Source organism: Triturus cristatus, chromosome 2_1 (assembly GCF_964204655.1).
Source record: "Triturus cristatus chromosome 2_1, aTriCri1.1, whole genome shotgun sequence".
Lineage (NCBI taxonomy): Eukaryota > Metazoa > Chordata > Amphibia > Caudata > Salamandridae > Triturus > Triturus cristatus.
This window is the reverse complement of record NC_140581.1, coordinates 1,048,793,907-1,048,812,985: the sequence shown is the minus strand read 5'-3', so window position 1 is coordinate 1,048,812,985 and position 19,079 is coordinate 1,048,793,907. Positions and strand designations below refer to the sequence as shown.

General features: G+C 40.5%; 1 protein-coding gene across 1 annotated transcript in view; it reads right to left on the bottom strand.

Annotated features, from left to right (window-relative positions):
* The window catches only part of RRH (retinal pigment epithelium-derived rhodopsin homolog), a 138,926-nt gene that overhangs the window by 13,673 nt on the left and 106,174 nt on the right, over positions 1 to 19,079 (bottom strand). The window contains exon 6 of the mRNA XM_085640847.1: positions 2,349 to 2,527. Within this exon, the coding sequence (XP_085496973.1) occupies positions 2,349 to 2,527 (179 nt within the window). The remainder of the gene's footprint in view (positions 1 to 2,348; positions 2,528 to 19,079) is intronic.

The window sequence follows — 19,079 nt, the reverse complement described above, 5'->3', positions numbered from 1 at the left end:
AGTTTCAGTGTTGCCCTGAAACTCCTTCTTTTATTTAATTTCTCCTTCTCTGTCACTTGTCTGGTTGTGTATGTTTATCAAATGTTATATGTACCAGCTTATATTTCTGAGCCTCTTGACACATTTTATTGAATACATTTTGTATGTTTTTCTAGATTTTTCTTATATTGGCCCTTCTCCTTTGTATTTCTGTGAGTGCACTGTTATATACGTTTTTTGCTTCAATTAATTGTTTGTTGTTGCTATATGTTTGTGCTATGACAATTTTGTGAACACTTTGAACCATTGTTTGGATTAGATATTGATTGCCCCTGGTTCAGGTGGTTAGGGCTGCCCCTGGGTTGGTTAATGATCATAGAATAGTTGTGGCCACAATTTAAAAATCATAGCTTAGGGAAAGCGCTTCCGAACATAAAGAAATATTATAAAGCAGCATACTTGTTGACTGGGCCTTTGCACCAATAGTTGACCCAACATTCTTCCTTACAGAGCATTGTGATGGAAAGAATAGCTACAGATATGCTCTATATGATGGGCGGCTGTCATTGATGTGCCTTCCTCAGTGGCTGTGATGTTGAAAACCTGGGAGCAGTTGACAAGGGAACCTGGGTGGAATGAAAACATTACAAATAAAATGTCACTGAGTTTGGAAAGCTCTAAGAGAAACGTCCCCATCCAGGGGATTCAGGGCATGGGACAAAGTCCTTGAGAGATATACGTGGTGGAGGGCGTGTGATGTCCATTGATTGATTGCAAACAGAGCAGAATTACATGGCTCACAGGTTTTTAAAGGTCTGCAATTCAAACGTGCCCTGACAGCTGACATTACAGAGGACCTGATGAGCAGGAGTCGTCACTGGAGATTAATCTTCTGGATGCTGATTTACAGAGGAAATGAATACCTTTCACTTATCGCACCATGACACACACTCAGGAGGATTTAAATGGCCTTGAAATCAGATGAGAACAGATTGAGGACCAAATGGAACAAAGTCACTGATAAGAAGCCTTGAGCTTCACACGTGAGGTACGAATTAAGTCAAGCTTCCATCTGACACAGCTGAAAGTCCTTAACAGAGCATATTAGACCAAAGTCCTTCTAAAGAAATTTGAAAGGATCCCTATGGAGTTGCTGTGTCATCCAGAGGTATTGCACAAATGCAGTTAGGGAACAAGAGACAGTGCCAGGGTTTTCCCTTACTATAAAGGTGCCCATGGTGTAGATTGAGAAATGGATGGAATAAGATGCCTCAAAATACCAGAAGCTATTTATTAATCAGGTATTGATTATGGCAAAAAAGGGCACAGCATAAGAATAGGGTAGTCTGCAATCACTGAGAATAAATAAACTGTCCCAGCATATGAATTTGTCCATCGTAGCAGAGAATTTGGTGTATAAAGTTAGGAGTTGCTAAGGAAAGCTTAAAAAAATATGGGGATTCTGGGCAGAATTTGCCGGTTTTGCTGATAAATGAATGGCTATGGGCAAGTTGCGGGCAAAGATATTTAAATTATGATTTATATACAGCTCTTACTAATTGATACGATAGCCAGATGCAATCGTAAACCAAGACACGCCTTGTTACCACTGTCCTATCTGACAATTTTGTCAGATTATGTGATTGCGACATATGATTAGGTCACACCGATACTAAAGAACAGTACCTTTCATGTATGTACATTTCTTGGCTTGTACTGTGGATTGTTGGACAAAACCCAATAAAATGTTTTACTTTAAAAAATCGACTTTCTTCAGATTTCATGAGGTACAGAGAAGCTGCACTTCTTGTAGCTTTCCATTTTCTCTGAAACAGAAACTTGCAAGATCCTTTACACTTAACAGGTACCGTAAAATGTAAAATGCTGTAAAAACGGTAAAATACTTTTTCTATCTTGTTAGTATAAGCGATAAAACAATTGTAACAAGTAAGCACATATAATTTGTAAGTTTGTGAAAAGCTGAGAGGCCCTCATTAGTGATGAGCAGGCCTGTCCTCTAGACACTAAACCAGTCATACATCTCAATGTATTCAATGCTAAAACAACGACCATGTTAACATACATCAAGGCATATGTGTACATAACATTATCTTTAAACACATAATAAAAGCCATGCCATACATGTCAATCAAATACTATATAGGTGGTATTGACTCAGATGTTTTTATTCATTAAAATGAAACTTAGGCCAATGATGTTCTCTGACAAGTATATCTAACAGGTCCTGCATGTATGACATTCTGACAGGCATGTAATGCTGCACACATTTCTATGCAACTGCAGATATGTCACCCCTCTCTAGTACAAGTTTCAAATGGTTATTTCACTGAAAACACTAACATACTTACTTTTTATTTGCAATGACATATATACAGGGATTGTAGAAAGTTGAGGATTTTGCAAACAGTGGTGCAATAATGGCCATTGCTGGTGTGATCTTCTTTGGGTCTCCAAAAGAAGCCCATAGGCACACAATGGAGTACGGGGACCATGCCACAAGAAACATGACAATCATTACCACAGACATCTGTAAGATAGCAAGCACAAAAAACTTATGTAAGTGTACACTGCACAACTTTCTTTATTACAATAGTCAAAACATATATACCAGTCCGACTACTCTATATAAGGAACCACCTTTGAGGCCAAAGTTTGTAGTTGAAGAGTGTACAAGTTCCATATTATGCCTTTGTGAACTGGTTGAAGGACCAAGAAAAATTAAATATATTTGTCTGCTTACATTTTCAAATCTGTATCAAAGTCACATCTTGCTTTCTTTCTATCTTCATGGCTACAAGACTTTAGTGGTCATTCCTACACAGTTCTATACTTTTAATATATTGTAATTTCTATTATCGACAGTACATTTGGCCAACATAAAAATCCATTATTTCTCCATGCATTTTTATTTACAAAATTCAATACTGAATCGCATTGCTTTAAGTTGTTGTCATGTGTTTTCTACAAACTCTTCATCACATGATGTAGTTGATTCTGAAACGCTAAATAAAGAGCAAGGGGACACCCTTCTCTTTTTAGGTCTCGCTGAGCCCAGCGCATGCGCTGGCTCAAAGAGACATTTTGTATGTGGGCTCCAAAAAGTGCTACCAGGCCAGCCTAAAGCTACAGTGCATGTGCGCGGGCGCGCGCGCCGCGCTTACTTTCACTTTCGCGGCCGCAGGGCCGCTTTGATCGCGATCACTTTCAATTTCGCGGCCGCACGGCCGCTTTGCTGCGCAGACCCAGCCTCCTCTGCCGGCACACCCACAACTGGCAACATTACTAGTTTCTTTTACTCCTTGCCTTTTTTGATATATTATTCCATTGAAGTGCATGCCTTGCTGGTTCGCCTCTCTTTTGTCCTCCTCTTTCTTATTTGAGCACTCGCTCATGCTTTTCCTTCACTCTCATACATTCTCCCTCTCGCTGACTTCCCAACTCCAGTCATTTTATGTTGACAGCTCCCTACCATGCCAAGCACTGCTGCAGCTTGATTTTGGGTTCTCTCTCTCCTCTCTTTAGAATTGTTTCTCAATTCTCTACACCTCTCCCACTGCTTCCCACCGTTGACTTTGCCGATATATCGAAGGGGGCAGGCCTCGTTGTCTGCACCGCCAACCACAGCAAACAAGCAGCAGGGCAAACTAGACCCACCTCGGGAAAACCAGCAGCAAAGCATGTTGACGAAGACCCCGCGGAGGGGAAAACACACAGACTTCTCTCCTGCCTACCTCCACATGGTTATATTGTGGCACGCAGGGCCTCTTTGTGGCATGGCAAGCTGGGCCCAGGCCTCAGAGGGGTGCACGGAGCTGCCTGTATTAACAGCAGCGTCTGTCTTGACACCAATGATTCCGACTAGACTGGTTCTACTCTCTTTTACTTGCCTCCGGTGCCGTTCTATGACCCATCCACCCCCTTCCCGCCCCTCCTATCTCCCTCCCCCGCCAAGGCACATCAGCAGCGCCATTCGCACCAGCAACAACTCGGCACTAGCTTGATGAAGCTACTGCTGTGAGTGACTCAATCACACCATGAGGGTCTCAAGGTGCTGGGGGATATTTTGGGTGAGTGCCGAGACGTTTGTGCTCAGAAGTCAGTCAGTGCTTTGATGCGTGATTGAACTGTGAATAATTTTATTCACCAGCTGCAGCCAGGGTGCCAATTTTCTTTCTGCCCAGGACGCTACATTTCTTTCCGCCCAGGGTGTTATTCCAAAGCAAAGGCCGACTATGACCGCACATTATGCCGTTCTGTGCGGAAAGCTAATAGCCAGGCAAACTTAAAACAAGCATTTGCAATGCAATCGGTCTCGCATTTACGTGAGTTTAAGCTATTAGCATTGTAAATGCCAATGCCTTTTAGTTATGTTTTAAAAACAAAAACAAAAATAAAAGGCATTGTCATTTGCAATGTCAATACCTCAAACTCACTTTTTTAGACTCTTGTAAGGCAAGTGATGCTTCTGAACGGATGATCATATTGTGCAGAATGAGTGACTTGTGAGATAGGTAGGGATGTTGGGGCAGTGGCAGAGTTGGTCACTTGTGTGGGACAGAGCAGCCACTGTTATAGCCCAGACATAAATGGATTTGTAAGGTCTGTGAAGCATCTGCTAGATGTTAATGACAAAATTTAAACAAGACCAAAAGTTGGAACATTATCCCCAGAACGCATCTTTTCTATTCCGCCTTTGAGAAAAAGTAAAATATTCCGTTATTAATTCTGCGTTCTGCACAAAAGTGGAGAAACATCATTTTATTTTGGAATTACGCTTGCTGGGCAGTGTAAGTGGCATCTTTTGTGATGCTCAGCCCCATTCTGCTAATAGTCCTGGGTATGCATGTAATATTAAAAACGTAGCGACAAGAAACATGAAAGTGCTGGTATTAAAATTGATATATTAATTGTATGGATGTAATAATTATTTTATATACATTTCTGTGGGTGCTTTGCCCACTGCTTTAAGACCAACAGTAGGTGTTCCATTATGTTTCAATTTAACAGAGAAGTTGTGCATTTTTAAGAACTAAGACAGGCACCATGGAGAAATCCCAAAAATGTATTATTTTTTCCGAAATACTTTAAATGGTAAATATTTCCTAAAAGCTTCAAATGTTTGATGGATCGTAGTTCACGTGTAACCCTGCATACATTCTGGTTTCTCAAGTATGCAAAAATACCATTTATTGCTAATGCACCATGGCTAAAATTGCGAATTTCCCCCTGGAGGCTAATCCTCATAATTCCAAAACACAGAATGGGTAGTATTTTCTGGATTTGACAATGGCACCAATGTGCATTGTTACAGAAAATTATAGAATAGTTTTCTTTCTAAATAATAATGCAACACTGTTTAACGGGTGACAGCTGAAGCTTGTCTTTACTCTTTTAGCAGTTAGTATGTTGTGGTTTAGAGCCCATCATTAAACGCTCAAAAACGAAACTGCAAGTCCTAAATGCAATGGGCTGTTCACTAAAATGCAAACAATTGGCTAAGGCGTCACATTTAACGAGGGGCCATTTGGTAGCTGTAACAGGCTTTGACTGTTCTATACTCATTCTACAAAAGACACAAGACTCCTATTACATGGGTGTCCAGGATGCACAAAGTACCGAATCGACTTCAAAGCCGACCTTAATTTGTATCCACTCATTCACACACATGCCTCTACCCCTGCCCTTTCATCCTGGGCACACTCATGCTCACAGGACCAAGCCATGCATCTTGAAGGCAGAAGTTACTTTGCACTTCAATTTGTCTGATGCCATCATTCCCTTCAGAATTTTGCACTATTTCAGGCACTAGCCCATCCACATATGGTAGAAATAAACAAGCATTTGCAATGCAATAGGTCTCGCATATACGCGAGTTTGAGCTATTGACATTGTAAATTACAATGACTTTTATTTTTGTTTTAGTTTTTAAAACATAAATAAAAGGCATTGTCATTTACAATGCCAATAGCTTAAAGTCTTGTAAATGCGAGACCTATTGCATTGCAAATGCTTGTTTTAATATGTTACCACCATAACTTGGTAGTCTGTAACTTTTCAATGTTCTGCAAATGGATTACGGTCGCAAAACATTAATACACTGTGAATTGCAATTTGGCAGGGAAGCCCTAAACACATCCCTTCCAAATAGCTATTAGTTATGCATTTCTAAACCCATTTTGCAATTCAGTAACCATTTAGTGAACCGCAAAAAGGCTTTAGTGCATAACAAAAACGTATTTTGTTGTCACAAATCCTGCGATTTAGAGATTTGAAGGCTTTGTGACCACAAAACGGTTTTGTGTATCTGGTCCCTAGTTAAGGGCAAGTGCAGACTTACAGGTTTCCAACCCCTTAAAACAGAGGTTTATCCTGCTAGAACAGAATTTATGAGTGTAAAGTTACTTCTGGTAACTTTCACATTTTGGTGGAAATGCCTTTTAGTAAACTATAGGTTAAAAAAAGGTATTAAAAGTCTTAAAACAACATTTAAAATATGCCAATGTAGAGGAAAAATGTAAAATACATTCAAATATTTTTTTAACAGAGAATTGAAACAAAATAAATGTTACAGCATTTAACTAAATAAAATGTGTTCGTTAAATGTTTACTTTTTAAATACCATCCTCACAAACGTTTTTACATTTAGTTATTATTTAGTAAATTTTAATAAAATGTAATTGTTTAAATACGATTCATAAATTTAAATTTTTATTAAAAATGTACGTTTTTTTTCTTTTTAAATAAAAATGTAAACATTAATGTATTCAATCTAAAAAATAAAATTGAATATAACTTTTAATCATAGATGTCTAATTTAAAATTCGAAATAACTGATTTTATTTATCATTAATTCTTATAGGATCTTTTTTTTAATTCTCTGCTGCCTTTATTTTTTAGTGTGTTGCAGTACCTGTGAGTGGCCATGTGTGGTGTTGGACTCACTCGAAGGCTAGGCTACAGTACATCTACGTCTCTTTGTGCCCGTTTTAGCTCTAGTAACTTTAGAAGTTCAGTTTGTGAATAGAAATGGGCTTGCTCTTTTTTGGATTAGTGTTTGTGTTTCCATGTCCCTCCCCAAACCCAGGAGTGGCCTGCACAGGTAAGAGCGGGGGAGAATTCGACAGTCGCCAGGGAAAATTAAATCATTTATTTAATTTTCTCTCGTCGTCTGTCGAATTCGCCCACCCGCTCCATCGCTCTTACCTGCATGGGCCGCCCCTGCCTAAACCCCTTTCTACTGACACCTAAATCCTCTTTACCCCTCCCTGAATCCCTACCATTTATTTCTACGTATTCTCCATTTTCCAGCTACTCACCAAGGTTCCTTTCACATTTATTACTGAACTTACATACCTCCACATACGGAGATCTCTGCAACCAGGGCAGAGAACTCCGCAAGATAAGAGATGTTGTCTCCACATATATGTTTATGAATAGTATTTGTAGTACTTGAGCAGTACCACTGTAATACTACTAAATATACTACACAGGGCAGTTTGTGAATAGAGTCCAAGGTGTTGAATTTCTTTGCTCCAGTTTTAGCCAGTGCCATTCAGACCTTTTTGCAGATGTGATCATTTTTCCTTATACCATAGGTCGAGCACATGATTCTATTTTGCACCTTGCATAGCTTCTGTGTTTCCTTCTTTGGCAGTCCTACATATGCTGACATACAATACTACAGTCTAGGTCAGTGGTGCTCAAAGTATGTTCCTAGGGCCTCTTGCGGCCCTGCTAAATGTACATGCGGCCCCATGATGAACAACAACGCATGGCTCCTGTTTGATTGACATGAGCACTACATTCAGAAAAATTTGGTGAAACAGGGGTGCCAACCCCACAGTGAAGGACTCCTTATTTCAAAATTCAAAACTTTCTTACTGCACCATAATTAAGTAAGTGAGCTATGAGACTAGATGTTCTCTCTCCCTAGTATAAAATCAAATAGTTGTTGGGTTACACTCCTGTTTTCTTATCAGATACTTAATACCAGTATTTTGCCTGATTTGTTTTTCCTATCTCTGTTTAAAAAGGAACAAAGAAATAGCTTGAGAAGTAATTATCCAAGAGCATACAATTTGTCACAATGGACAGATGAGATTAATAAAAAAAAAACATGCTATCTGGTTCCATAATTTCCATCTTTTTCCTTACACAACAAATGTGGTGTGAATGGCACAGATAGTGATACTTAGGGACTACCCTTACCAAAGAAATGCCACTGTGCTGTTCACAAGCAGCATATTTTGGCATTGTGGCAAAACAAGGAGTAGACGTTGAGTCTTGGTGTCATGGCAAAAACATTCCCAGTGTCCCATGTCTAGTCGTGGGGGTGGAGTGTTTATGTTTGTACACCTCAGTGAACAACATACCTTGTTTGGGGGGGTCTTTGTCAAGAATTTGTTTTAGCACTCACTACCTTAACTGAGCCTGTTTCTAAGCACCCCTAAAGTTGACAGATGAGAAACTAAAGGCTTAAAGAGATTGTGAGGTCAAAGATTCTATTTCATTCCAATTCAATAATAAAGTTACTAACTTTGTGCACTTAACTCACCCAGGGTAGCGATAGCAAGCAGAGAAGGCTTACCCAAGGATGCAATAGAGGGATAGTGACGCTGTATTGTCAGCTCTGTGACTCTTCTAGACACTAGGGGCTTGATTTAGAGGGCACTACAGAATGAAACCTTCAAAATAACTTGACGACTCACTGACCACGTGATGTACATGCTTTGCTTCTTTTACCCCTACCTTACTCCCCCCACACCCTCCTCCTACCCAACCTTGTTACCATCAATGCGGCCCTGAGTCACACAACCGACCATACTTTTTTGCCCCTAAGAAAATGTTTGTGAGTACCCATGGTCTAGGTAGTACCACTGCCTGGACCAGTAGGTAATTGTTCACAAAAGTGCATATTTTAGTCAGGGCATACAAGTGCAAATTGGCGGACTAAACTCTAGTCTGGCGGAGGAGAACGTAAAGTGGGACTCAAACAGGATCCGTAGAGTTTAAAAATGTGATCCACTGTTGTTTTGAAGTTTGTAAGAATATGGAAGTTTTAACCTTTTTCTAATGGCACATGTGCCATGGCCATCAACATATTGTCTTGGGACCAGCAACTGTGCTTGTAAAAATAGAAGTCTTTGTGAATCGCCCATCAGTGTTTATTTCAAAGGAGGTGTATTTTAAGCAGGTCTAAAAATAATGAGTGAAATAATACGCCCATTTTACATGTATATCTAGTCACATATTTGTTTTACACAAAAGATGCCAGAAACAACCCTATTTTGTTCGGCTGCAGCCAACAAACTTAATAGATATATTGAGGTGCATGGTTTGACAGGCAGATACAAAATACAAGATAAACAGTGCAGCAAATTGTAAGTGAAGAGATATAATTCAAAAATACAGAAGATATACAGCCCGCATTTATTGCATACTTCTCTGATTGCATTTGTGGAAAACAGACAAATAACATTTTAACTGGAAATAGTAAAGATATTTGAATGAATCAGCAAAAAGCAGTAAATATAGATAATTCTCGGCTGGCTGGCCTATTTGTGAAATGTTTCTTATTTGGCTCTTGAAACTGCTCTACAAAAATTGTACAATCAAATTGAACCAAGAGCGAACCTGGGTAATTAGAATAAAACAAGGCAACACAATCAGTTTGAGCAAACTGCAAAACGAATGGATTAGTGTATACATCTGAAAAACGTGTTCAGTTTGTATGGCATTATTTTTTTGCAATTTGATCAAACTAAATCACCAGAGGAGCAATTGTGCTTTTGTGTTCTTGATAAGTCTCAGGACCTGTAGTCTTACAATGGGTGATAGCCAAGTAGCTGACTTCATGGACTTCACATCTGTTTCGTCGTTACTAAGCGATGGTCAGTATTTTTTCTACCGATCAGCTCAGGTTTCTCTTAGTTTAAAAAAACTGTCAGCGCTTTGTAAGGTCTTTCGGGTCCTAACCAATTATGGAAATTTTACACATAATTCGCATAAATTAAAGCACCCCGATGACTTGAGTTATGGTTGCAGATATAAGGCGTGAACATTCTTGGAGGTTATTATCTGACAGCTTATTTTTCGTGTTTTAAAAAAAAAAATTCTAAATCTTTCATTAAAATCACATGAAATGATTAGAAAAAAGCAGCAGGAAGATGTCACACTAGTCATGGAAAAAATGCACTACCTTCAGTGGCAAGTGTTTTTTTTTCGCCTTGCTTTGATATACTAAGACAACTGCCCATTTAAAAATATATCGTTTTATTCATTTAATCTTTCTTAGAATACTTACCCTGAGCAGGAGAGTAGGGGATAGGGGAAATCCAATGCGGAAAATACAAACTTGGTGAAAAGAAAGTCATCTTCAAAGATGTTTCATCCTCACATGTAGGGTATGTTTTGGCAACCACATTGGCCCTATGCTCTTCAACCAGTTCGCAATAATTTGCATCTTTCAGTATCTTGCGATTAGTGTATAAATCTACTGTTAAGGTTGAAAAGCTCCTTGCATGGTGGCATGCGTGACCTGAGTGGCCCAGCTGCAAAGATGTCTGGATCCATGGTGCTGGTTTTTGTTGCAATAGGCGAACACGAATCATGCGTGTGCGCCATGGCATACGCCTGTCTCATGGATTGTGGTCTTGTCGGACCAGGAGGGACACCCAAAGCGATAACCTTATAGTGATGAACTGCTACGCCTTGATGTGGGTCCCTTGCTCGCTGCACCACTGGATTGAAGCTAGCCTGGTTGATGAGAGGTGAAACCCCGAAACCAGTCCCAGAATGCTTGTTTCCGGTCCAGGGAGGACCTGGCCTGACAGTTCGGGCTCGACTGTTCCCATGGGGAGCAGGGTAAAGACTGATTTGAATATGGCAGGGTCCAGACTGGGGTGGCATGGTGAGCTAAAGAACGATGGATTAAACCTAGATCTGTGACTGGAGGTGAGTGGTTGAAAAGTGTCAGCGCTTCATCCCTCATCTTGTTTTGTTAGCACGGCTACTGTGTTTGCCAGGAGTTAAGTAGTATGGGTGCGATAATTGCAGCATATTGTGTAGTAATTTGTAGACGTGTACAGGTCTTTTTACCTGTGTCACTGTAGTGGGGTCTACAGGCTCACCAGATCTGCTGCCGTGTGCTTAACTCTCACTTGGCCAACATAAAGTCAATGTGTAGTGATGTACAGTGCGCGTGTGTGGTATTCATGCCCTGGGAGTGCGTGTGTGCCTGTGAATGGTACAATATATGGACGATTCTGGGTTCCATTTTACGAGACCGAGGGCTGACTAGAGGAGCATTAGGGGGTAGAGGAACACCCCCAGACACATTTATGGATTGCTGCATTCCGGTGAGCTGGGAGGGACACACACTGGAGGAAAAAGAGCAAGGCTCTTCAGTACACTTAAAGGGTGCTCTTTGATTCACAGAGAGTTCACTAGAAAGGGGCCTGGGCACATCTCAGAAAGGAGATGGAGCTAATAAGATAATCACAAAGAGTAGAACTGATGCCCTGTGGTAACCTCTTGATACACATAAAACTGTGGCTGAGATCGATGTGTGAACGTCTAGTTACTCTCATGGCCTGTGTTGTGGATCTATCAGATTTGGTGACAAAACAAGGAACTTAGCCTTGATGAAGTCGTGGGACCACAATCCCTACACGACGAAACACGTGTTGGCTGTGGAGTGTCTTAGGGAGGCTTCTTGAATAAAAGAAAAGAAGAAGACCTGACTCATGACTCTTCGATATGTTTTGGCCTGCTGTGATTGTTAATAACTAACCGATACTTTGAAGTTTTCATATTCACGTGTGCTGGGGAATAAGAATAATTTGTGCTAGCTTTGCTTCCCTCTGTAGAGTTTGTGGTTCTCTACACCTTTCAGCACCGTCCTAGTAGTAGAGAATAGGCAACTAGTGTGTGAATCTTTTAGTGGCGCCAACATACCTATGACCTATACCACGTTGCTATTTGTATACCTTCACTGCGTCTATTGAAAGCACTATAATATAATGTAATATCATTGCCAATATTTAGACAAATGAAACTTCATTATATGACTTTTAAAACTATAACTCAATCATTATGTGCCAAATATTGAATGACACTGATATTCAAACCAATTGTGGACATAGTTTGTCCTATTGCTCACTGTATGTATACTCTCCTGTGTGCTGAACCAATCTGAGATGAAAACTTCAAGTAAGCAATAACTGGATGGGATTGACCCAAAGCTACTCTATGTATTATTTTTTGTATTAGTTTTATTTATTACAAAAGTCTGATAGACTGCTAAATCTGCCTAACAGGGCAGACCTAAGGATATTTTGTGCTCATCAATTGATGTAAATGTTTGCGCAAATTGTGCTACACTGGTGCAAAATTGAGCAGTTTCAGTGCAATTTCATAAGCTGAAGCTTCTCTTATTTACATTGCCATGAGCCAGCGAGGAAGCATTAGCAAGGACTATACTACAAGTTATTCTTATTAATATACACTAATTTCTACACTATGGCACTTTGCTTACTAGGTGGGAGAAAAAAGAGACCACATTTATCTAAACTAGCATAATTGACATACATTTCACTATGATAACTAAACAGCTTACTTCCAGAGAACATGCATGCCTCAATGTATGTGATCATACACATTTGCTGTGATAAATGCACAAGTCTACTTCAAGAGTCAAGACTTCATGAAACAAACCCTAAAAAATGCATGTAAGTGCAAGAATAGTAGTTAATACATTTTTTATGTTTTTTATTTAAATTTATTTTGAAACAAAATTGTACCTGCGTCATAAAGAGCACAAAGAAGTCTACCGAGGTATTTAGAAGTGTCTCTTTTTCATCAGAAGCCAAAATGTTTTTAGGTCTCGCATACAAGACAGTTCAAGCTGCCTGGTTGTGAAAGACCTATTATGAACTTACAGTGGCTTACAGCCCACCCTTTGCTTACCATCGGTTGGCTTTATTGTCACTCTCATTTGCTTGCTTCTTATTCAATTGTTTGTCTTCCCCCTTCCTGTGTTAGTCTCTCCCCTGGAACATAGCATCTTTACCAGACGTTTGATTGGCGGACTTGTATCCTTCCCCTGTTCACTTTTAGGCAACTACTTTTTACACAAGCACTCAAGAACGTATGTGTTTTCCAGCTCTCTGCCTTTCATACTTCTCTCCCTAATAACCCTCAGGCTTCATGTGGCCCTCACTCTCATCTGCTGCACTCTCTCTCTCTCGTGCTTTTCCTCAAAAGCTGCCCCGCCACCCTATATTTCTTTCTCCCTTGTGTGCTGTGCTAACTGACTCTCTCATGTGCCTCTACTACTGTCGAACTCCCTCGCCCCCATGCTCTGTGCTATTTTCTCCATGGTATGCTTCTCCCCCTGTACCCATGCTGCTCTTTCTTCCTCCTGGGCTGCTTTTTGCCTGCTCCACCGACCTCCGACCCCATTGTTCCTCCATACCACCCCAACCCTGCAGGTCTTTTCTTATTTTCTATTTTGCGACGTCACAATAAAAAAACGTTTTATTATTTACTGATCCCAGTGGCCTCTACAAAATGATGTAACCAGCAACAGCGATTCACAACTTTGCGCCTTTTTTCCTTCTTTTTTTGTTGTTGCAGATGATGTTCAGCATCAGCAATGCTACACATCATCAGGAAACTGCATGGGTAAAGCCAATAGGTCCAAACGATGAGACCTATTGGCTTTGTCAATGATTGTTAGTTTAGGAGCTGATCACTCATGCCCCAGCATTTTCTATAATCGGCAGAGTAGGAAACAAATAGGCCCGGCAAATATATTTTGATCATCAATACACTTGGGGGCTAGAGGAGTTTTAAGGACCTGCGTGGGCCAACTCCCCACCAAATTAATGTCACACAGAAAAAGGGGCCACGGGTCCGGATTAGAAGTAGGTTATTTAGCTGTCTGAATGTGCTCTGCCATGCAAAAACAGGGGGTTTCCCTTTTCAGGACGGTTCCCCTCACTGTCATGCTTCATCATAGGGGTGCCTCCTCACGTGAAAGACCTAGTCTTCATGTGGGCTACAAACCCCTCTCTACGAGGGAGGATCTCAGGAATGATTTTATTGAGTCAAGTGGGATGTACTAAACCCCATGTAAGGCTGGTGTGTGTGTAGAAAAGTGCAGTGTTGTGATGTGAGAGTTTAAAACTGGCTACAATGCTAGCTATATGTGACTTTATTCGGCTACCCGTGTCAGGATTAAAAACAGTGAGAAGCTGATAACACAAGTGCCGACATTAGCACACGTCCAGGGGTTTATTGCCCCTGGACATGTGCTGCCCGCTGGAATACTCCACGAACTTGTGGTTTTGGTGCACGTACCACATGACTAATATGCCGGGACAGACGTGGTGAATTCAGCAACCGACAGTGGTTGTATGCAGTACATACTGAACAGTCAATTATACTGGTTCAGTATCATACTCTTGATTTATTCACGTGTTTTTCATGTTCTTTTCACATAGTTGCACTTATTTATTGCAGTAGCTGAACAACTGACCCTGAAGAAGGCTGTGACACTATCTAGGTCTTTCTGGCCAAAACATGTTGGTCGAGTGATCTACACATCTGTCTCTAATGTCGGCACTTGAGGAGGCACCCTTATGATGAAGCATGACACCTCTGGTGTGTGAGGGGTACCGTCCTGAAAAGGGAAACCCCCTGTTTTTTCATGGCAGAGCACATTCAGACAGCTAAATAACCTCCTTCTAATCCGAACCCGTGGCCCCTTTTTCTGTGTGACAAATATATTTTGATGGCATTGCTACTCTTCAGTCTAAAGGCCTAGAGAAAGGACTACTGTAGTTAAGTATTTTTAGAGACAATCTGTAACATCTTATCGGTCAAGTCAAAGTCAAAAGTTTGCTTTATTCGGTTAAAATTTTAAAACCATCAAAGCACAAGACAAAATTTCATGGTACGGGTAAATGCAATTACAAAAAATTCACACAAAAATAAATACTATACATTTTGGCACTAAATACAATAAAAGTATGTCTTTCAATTAATTCAATCATATTACAAATCTATAAAATCATTTCTACTTCAGCATTCCGTCTTCAACAGTTTATTAAAAACAATAGGGTGGGGATTACTGAGAGTGCTAAACCCTATTTCTACACCTAATGGCCCCGACGATGAAGCTAGCAACCCCAAAACAAACCAGAGGAGACTCCAGCATTTGTAAATAGGCCAAAGCAGGCCTCACTTGCTCAAAATGACGATTCTTAAAAATCGGGAGAATATGTTTTTTACGCTGTGAAGAGTAAAAATTACAAAAAAATACCATGTGCAATGTATTTTGTTCAGAAATGTTGTCACAAGGGCAAGGCCCCAAAGTACCCTCTTTGAAAAAACCTTTGGGGTAGGCCAATAGCCAGGGAAGCATTCCATGTTTAAACCTTATTAACAAAAACAGATGGAATGGTTTGTTTATATAGGTTAAGTATGGCTGGATCTCACAACCTAAACTTAGCATGACAAACTTCCTAACTGCCGGCTTCCCCAATTCATCTCCTTCCCTCAGCAGCATCGCTCTGTTCAAAAATTGGGTCTTAAAGGCCTTTATTTTCACCTTGCTCAGCGCACATGGACTGTCAAACAATTTGAGACAGCCAAGTGACTCCAGATTGTTTTTAATGTAACGAATCCATGGGATAGACATAGCTTCATCAAGGGACAAACAGTCTTGAATAATTTGTTGGTTTAGATTCGGAGGCTGCTGTGCCCAAACTCTAAACCAACCTAATAGTGGAGCCACGGAAATTTGATCAATAAGATATCCCACCCCCAAATCCTCATGTATGTTAAAAATTGAAGCAGAAGGGGGAAGAGACAACAATTTCCGAAAGAAAGTATTTTCTACTATTTGGATGTAAGGCGAGGCCTTATAACCCCAAACCTCGCTACCATATAGGGCCATGGGAATACACTTAGCTCTATAAATCTTCATAAGAGCGGGAAGCGGTTTACACCCCAAACGTTTTGCAAAGCCCAACAGCGCTCCTGTTGCTCTAGCAAGGGTATTCTTTTTCTGAGCACGTTGCATGACCCAAGATCTTCTATCGTCAAATACGATCCCCAAATATGGGAAGGTCTGCACTTTTATTAGCTCCTGCCCATTACAGAAAAATTTAACCCTTTTCGCCCTCCCAGTGCCTATTGACATGGAATGTGATTTTTTGAAATTTATTAATAAGTCTAAGGAGACCATAAAATCATAAAAACCATTTAAAAGAGCTTGTAAACCTCTCGCGGTTCTTGCCAACAAGACAGTGTCATCGGCATATAGTAACGCAGGGATCATTTTTGAGCCGGCTTTGGGGATATCTTTACTAAACGAGGTTAAAACCGCACCCAACTTATTAATGTAAAGCGAGAAAAGCAGGGGGGCAAGAATGCACCCCTGTCTTACCCCGCGCCTTACCTGCCAAGCATCTGACAGACTCCCGTCTTCACTATAGCGGACAACTGTGGTAGTGTCCTCATGGATAACAGCCAAAAATGAAATCAATACTGGGTCAAGCCCCAAAACAGCTAGTAAAGCCCATAATTTTTGCCGATTTACAAGATCGAAAGCAGTGGACAAATCCATAAAAGCTAAATGAAGGTCCCCCTGCTTAGCGACCGTGTATTTCCCAATAATGAGATGTAAATTAAGGCATTGACCTACAGTACCCTTTCCTTGTCTAAACCCGTATTGTAGGTCAGAGATTATGGATTTATCCTCCAACCAACTTGTTAAACGGGCAAGGACAACTTTACCCATTACTTTCATGGCAGAATCCAAGAGAGAAATTGGCCGATAACATGCCGGATCTTCTCTTGAACCTTTTTTAAATAGTGGGACAATAACAGCTTTGCCCCAGGAATTAGGAGCACCGGCCTCAGATGCAGCATTAAAAACACAAGTTAAAAGTTTTGCCCAAAACCTTGGATCTGCCCTATAAAGGTCCGCGGGGACTCCATCCGGTACTGGAGCTTTACCTTTTGCCATTGACTCAATGGCCTCCAGGACTTCTTCTTCCTTAAAAAGGATTCTTGAGGCTAATATACTATCCGCAAAGTTTACTGGATTAAATTCTTGAATCTCCGAGTAAAGACCACTGAAATGAGCCACCCATCTATCTGGCGGGATAAGACACTCTTTGTTAGTATTCTCCAGTTCATCGGAAAGTGGACTATTAATCACCTTCCAGAACTGGATACTATTTTTCTGAACACTTGCGTCTGACAAATCGTCCCATGCCTTGTTTCTTAACTGAGTTTTCCTGTCCTTTATTGCTTTTTTATAACATCTTCTTGCCTCTGCAATCTTACTTGGGTTTTTACCGGGTTCTTTCAGTGCCGACAAGAGAGCGGAGTGAGCACTAACACAAGCATGGTCAAACCAGTTTTTAAGTTTCTTGGGCCTTGGTCTCCCATGACTGGTAAGATTGCCCACAACTTGTTTAGTTATCCTATCGAAGGCACCAAGAATTTCCCTCGGTAGCGCCACTACCGAAAGACAGACTAAAATCCTCTTTATTACTTTCATATAAGTTTTCAAGGAAATCAGCCGGGGTGATAACATCCCATCTCAGTCGTCTTCCCTGGCTAATAGACACTAAGTTTGTATTGGAAATCAAAGGCAGTGAAACATCTTTCATCAAGGCCTTGACTTTGATTTCCACAGTGAGAGGATTATGGTCACTTAAGGCATTTTGAATAACACGAAAATAACCCAATAAATCCTTCAAAAGGCGAGATACGAAGATATAATCAATCGTACTACAACGGCCTTGACCCGTAAACGTAGGGACAGGAACCAACAGGTCTTGAACAGGCGTATATAAATGATAAGCAGATACCATACTCTCTAAACATATCCCGCCCTTAGAGTGTTCAAAGTGGGTAGCCTCTTGCGGGCAAAGATCATGATTGTTATTGCCAAGACAATTAAGATGACATACATGAATATTAAAATCGCCAAAAAGTAAAAGAAAATAAGGTCTAACATTCATTGCATCGTACTCGTCCAGGAATGTGAACAGTGCTTTAAGATGCTCTAATTCATCGTGCCTAGTAAATGAATTATAAAAATTAACCACCAATAGTGATGGCAGGTTAACACCTTCCATTTTCACCGCTAAAATATGTGAGGAATTAGTCACTAACAGCTCCATACTATATAGTAACTTTAGGCTGAATAATAACAAAAGACCCCCTCGTGGTCTCCCCAAAATAGAAGGCACAGTATATTTAATAAAAGACTGATACCCATCCAAATAGTAGGGGTCTGTAGCCTCCCATGTTTCTTGAAGGGCGATTATATGATAAGTAGAAAGAAAAGCCCTCCAATTTTGATCGCCTTTTTTAGAACGCAAACCCGCAATGTTCCATGATAAAGTAGTAATTATATCCATTGCTGGAGTACCCCCTACACACCCTAGCTCTTGTATTATGCTATTTTCCAATCAAGTGAGAGAGATTGTGAATCAACTTCCACTCCGTGAATAGGCAACTCAACACTCAGATTTACAGGATCAATAGTGGAAGCTATACCGCTCCCAACTACAGGAGCTTCCTCAATGCACCTCTGAATGGCTCTTTTGCCGTACTCTGCCTGTAGAGGTAACATTTTATCTGTTGAATCACTAAAGTTAACCGTATTTTCCACAGCAGGTGCCCTGGGCGATAAAGACCCAGAGAAATTAGAAAAGACTACTCTAGATACATCATTGTGGGTGAAAACTCTATCAATCCTGAGTCAGTCATTAACATCTAAAGTACTAAGGACCTCATATCTATTACTTAATGCCAATAATTTACTTACAGGGGCGTGCTGAAAAGTATGCTCTCTCATTCCGGCAGGCACCAAAAAATGAGGTGGATAAAAAAAGCCCAATGGGAGAACATTAACATAGTCCTGTTGTATTCTGATAGACCCAGCTTGCCTCAAGATGTGATCTACTATGTCAGGGGAACTAAAATTCACAACAACACAATCACCCTTCAGTGTCTTTTTGGACTTCCCCACCCATGGAACCCTTCTCACCATT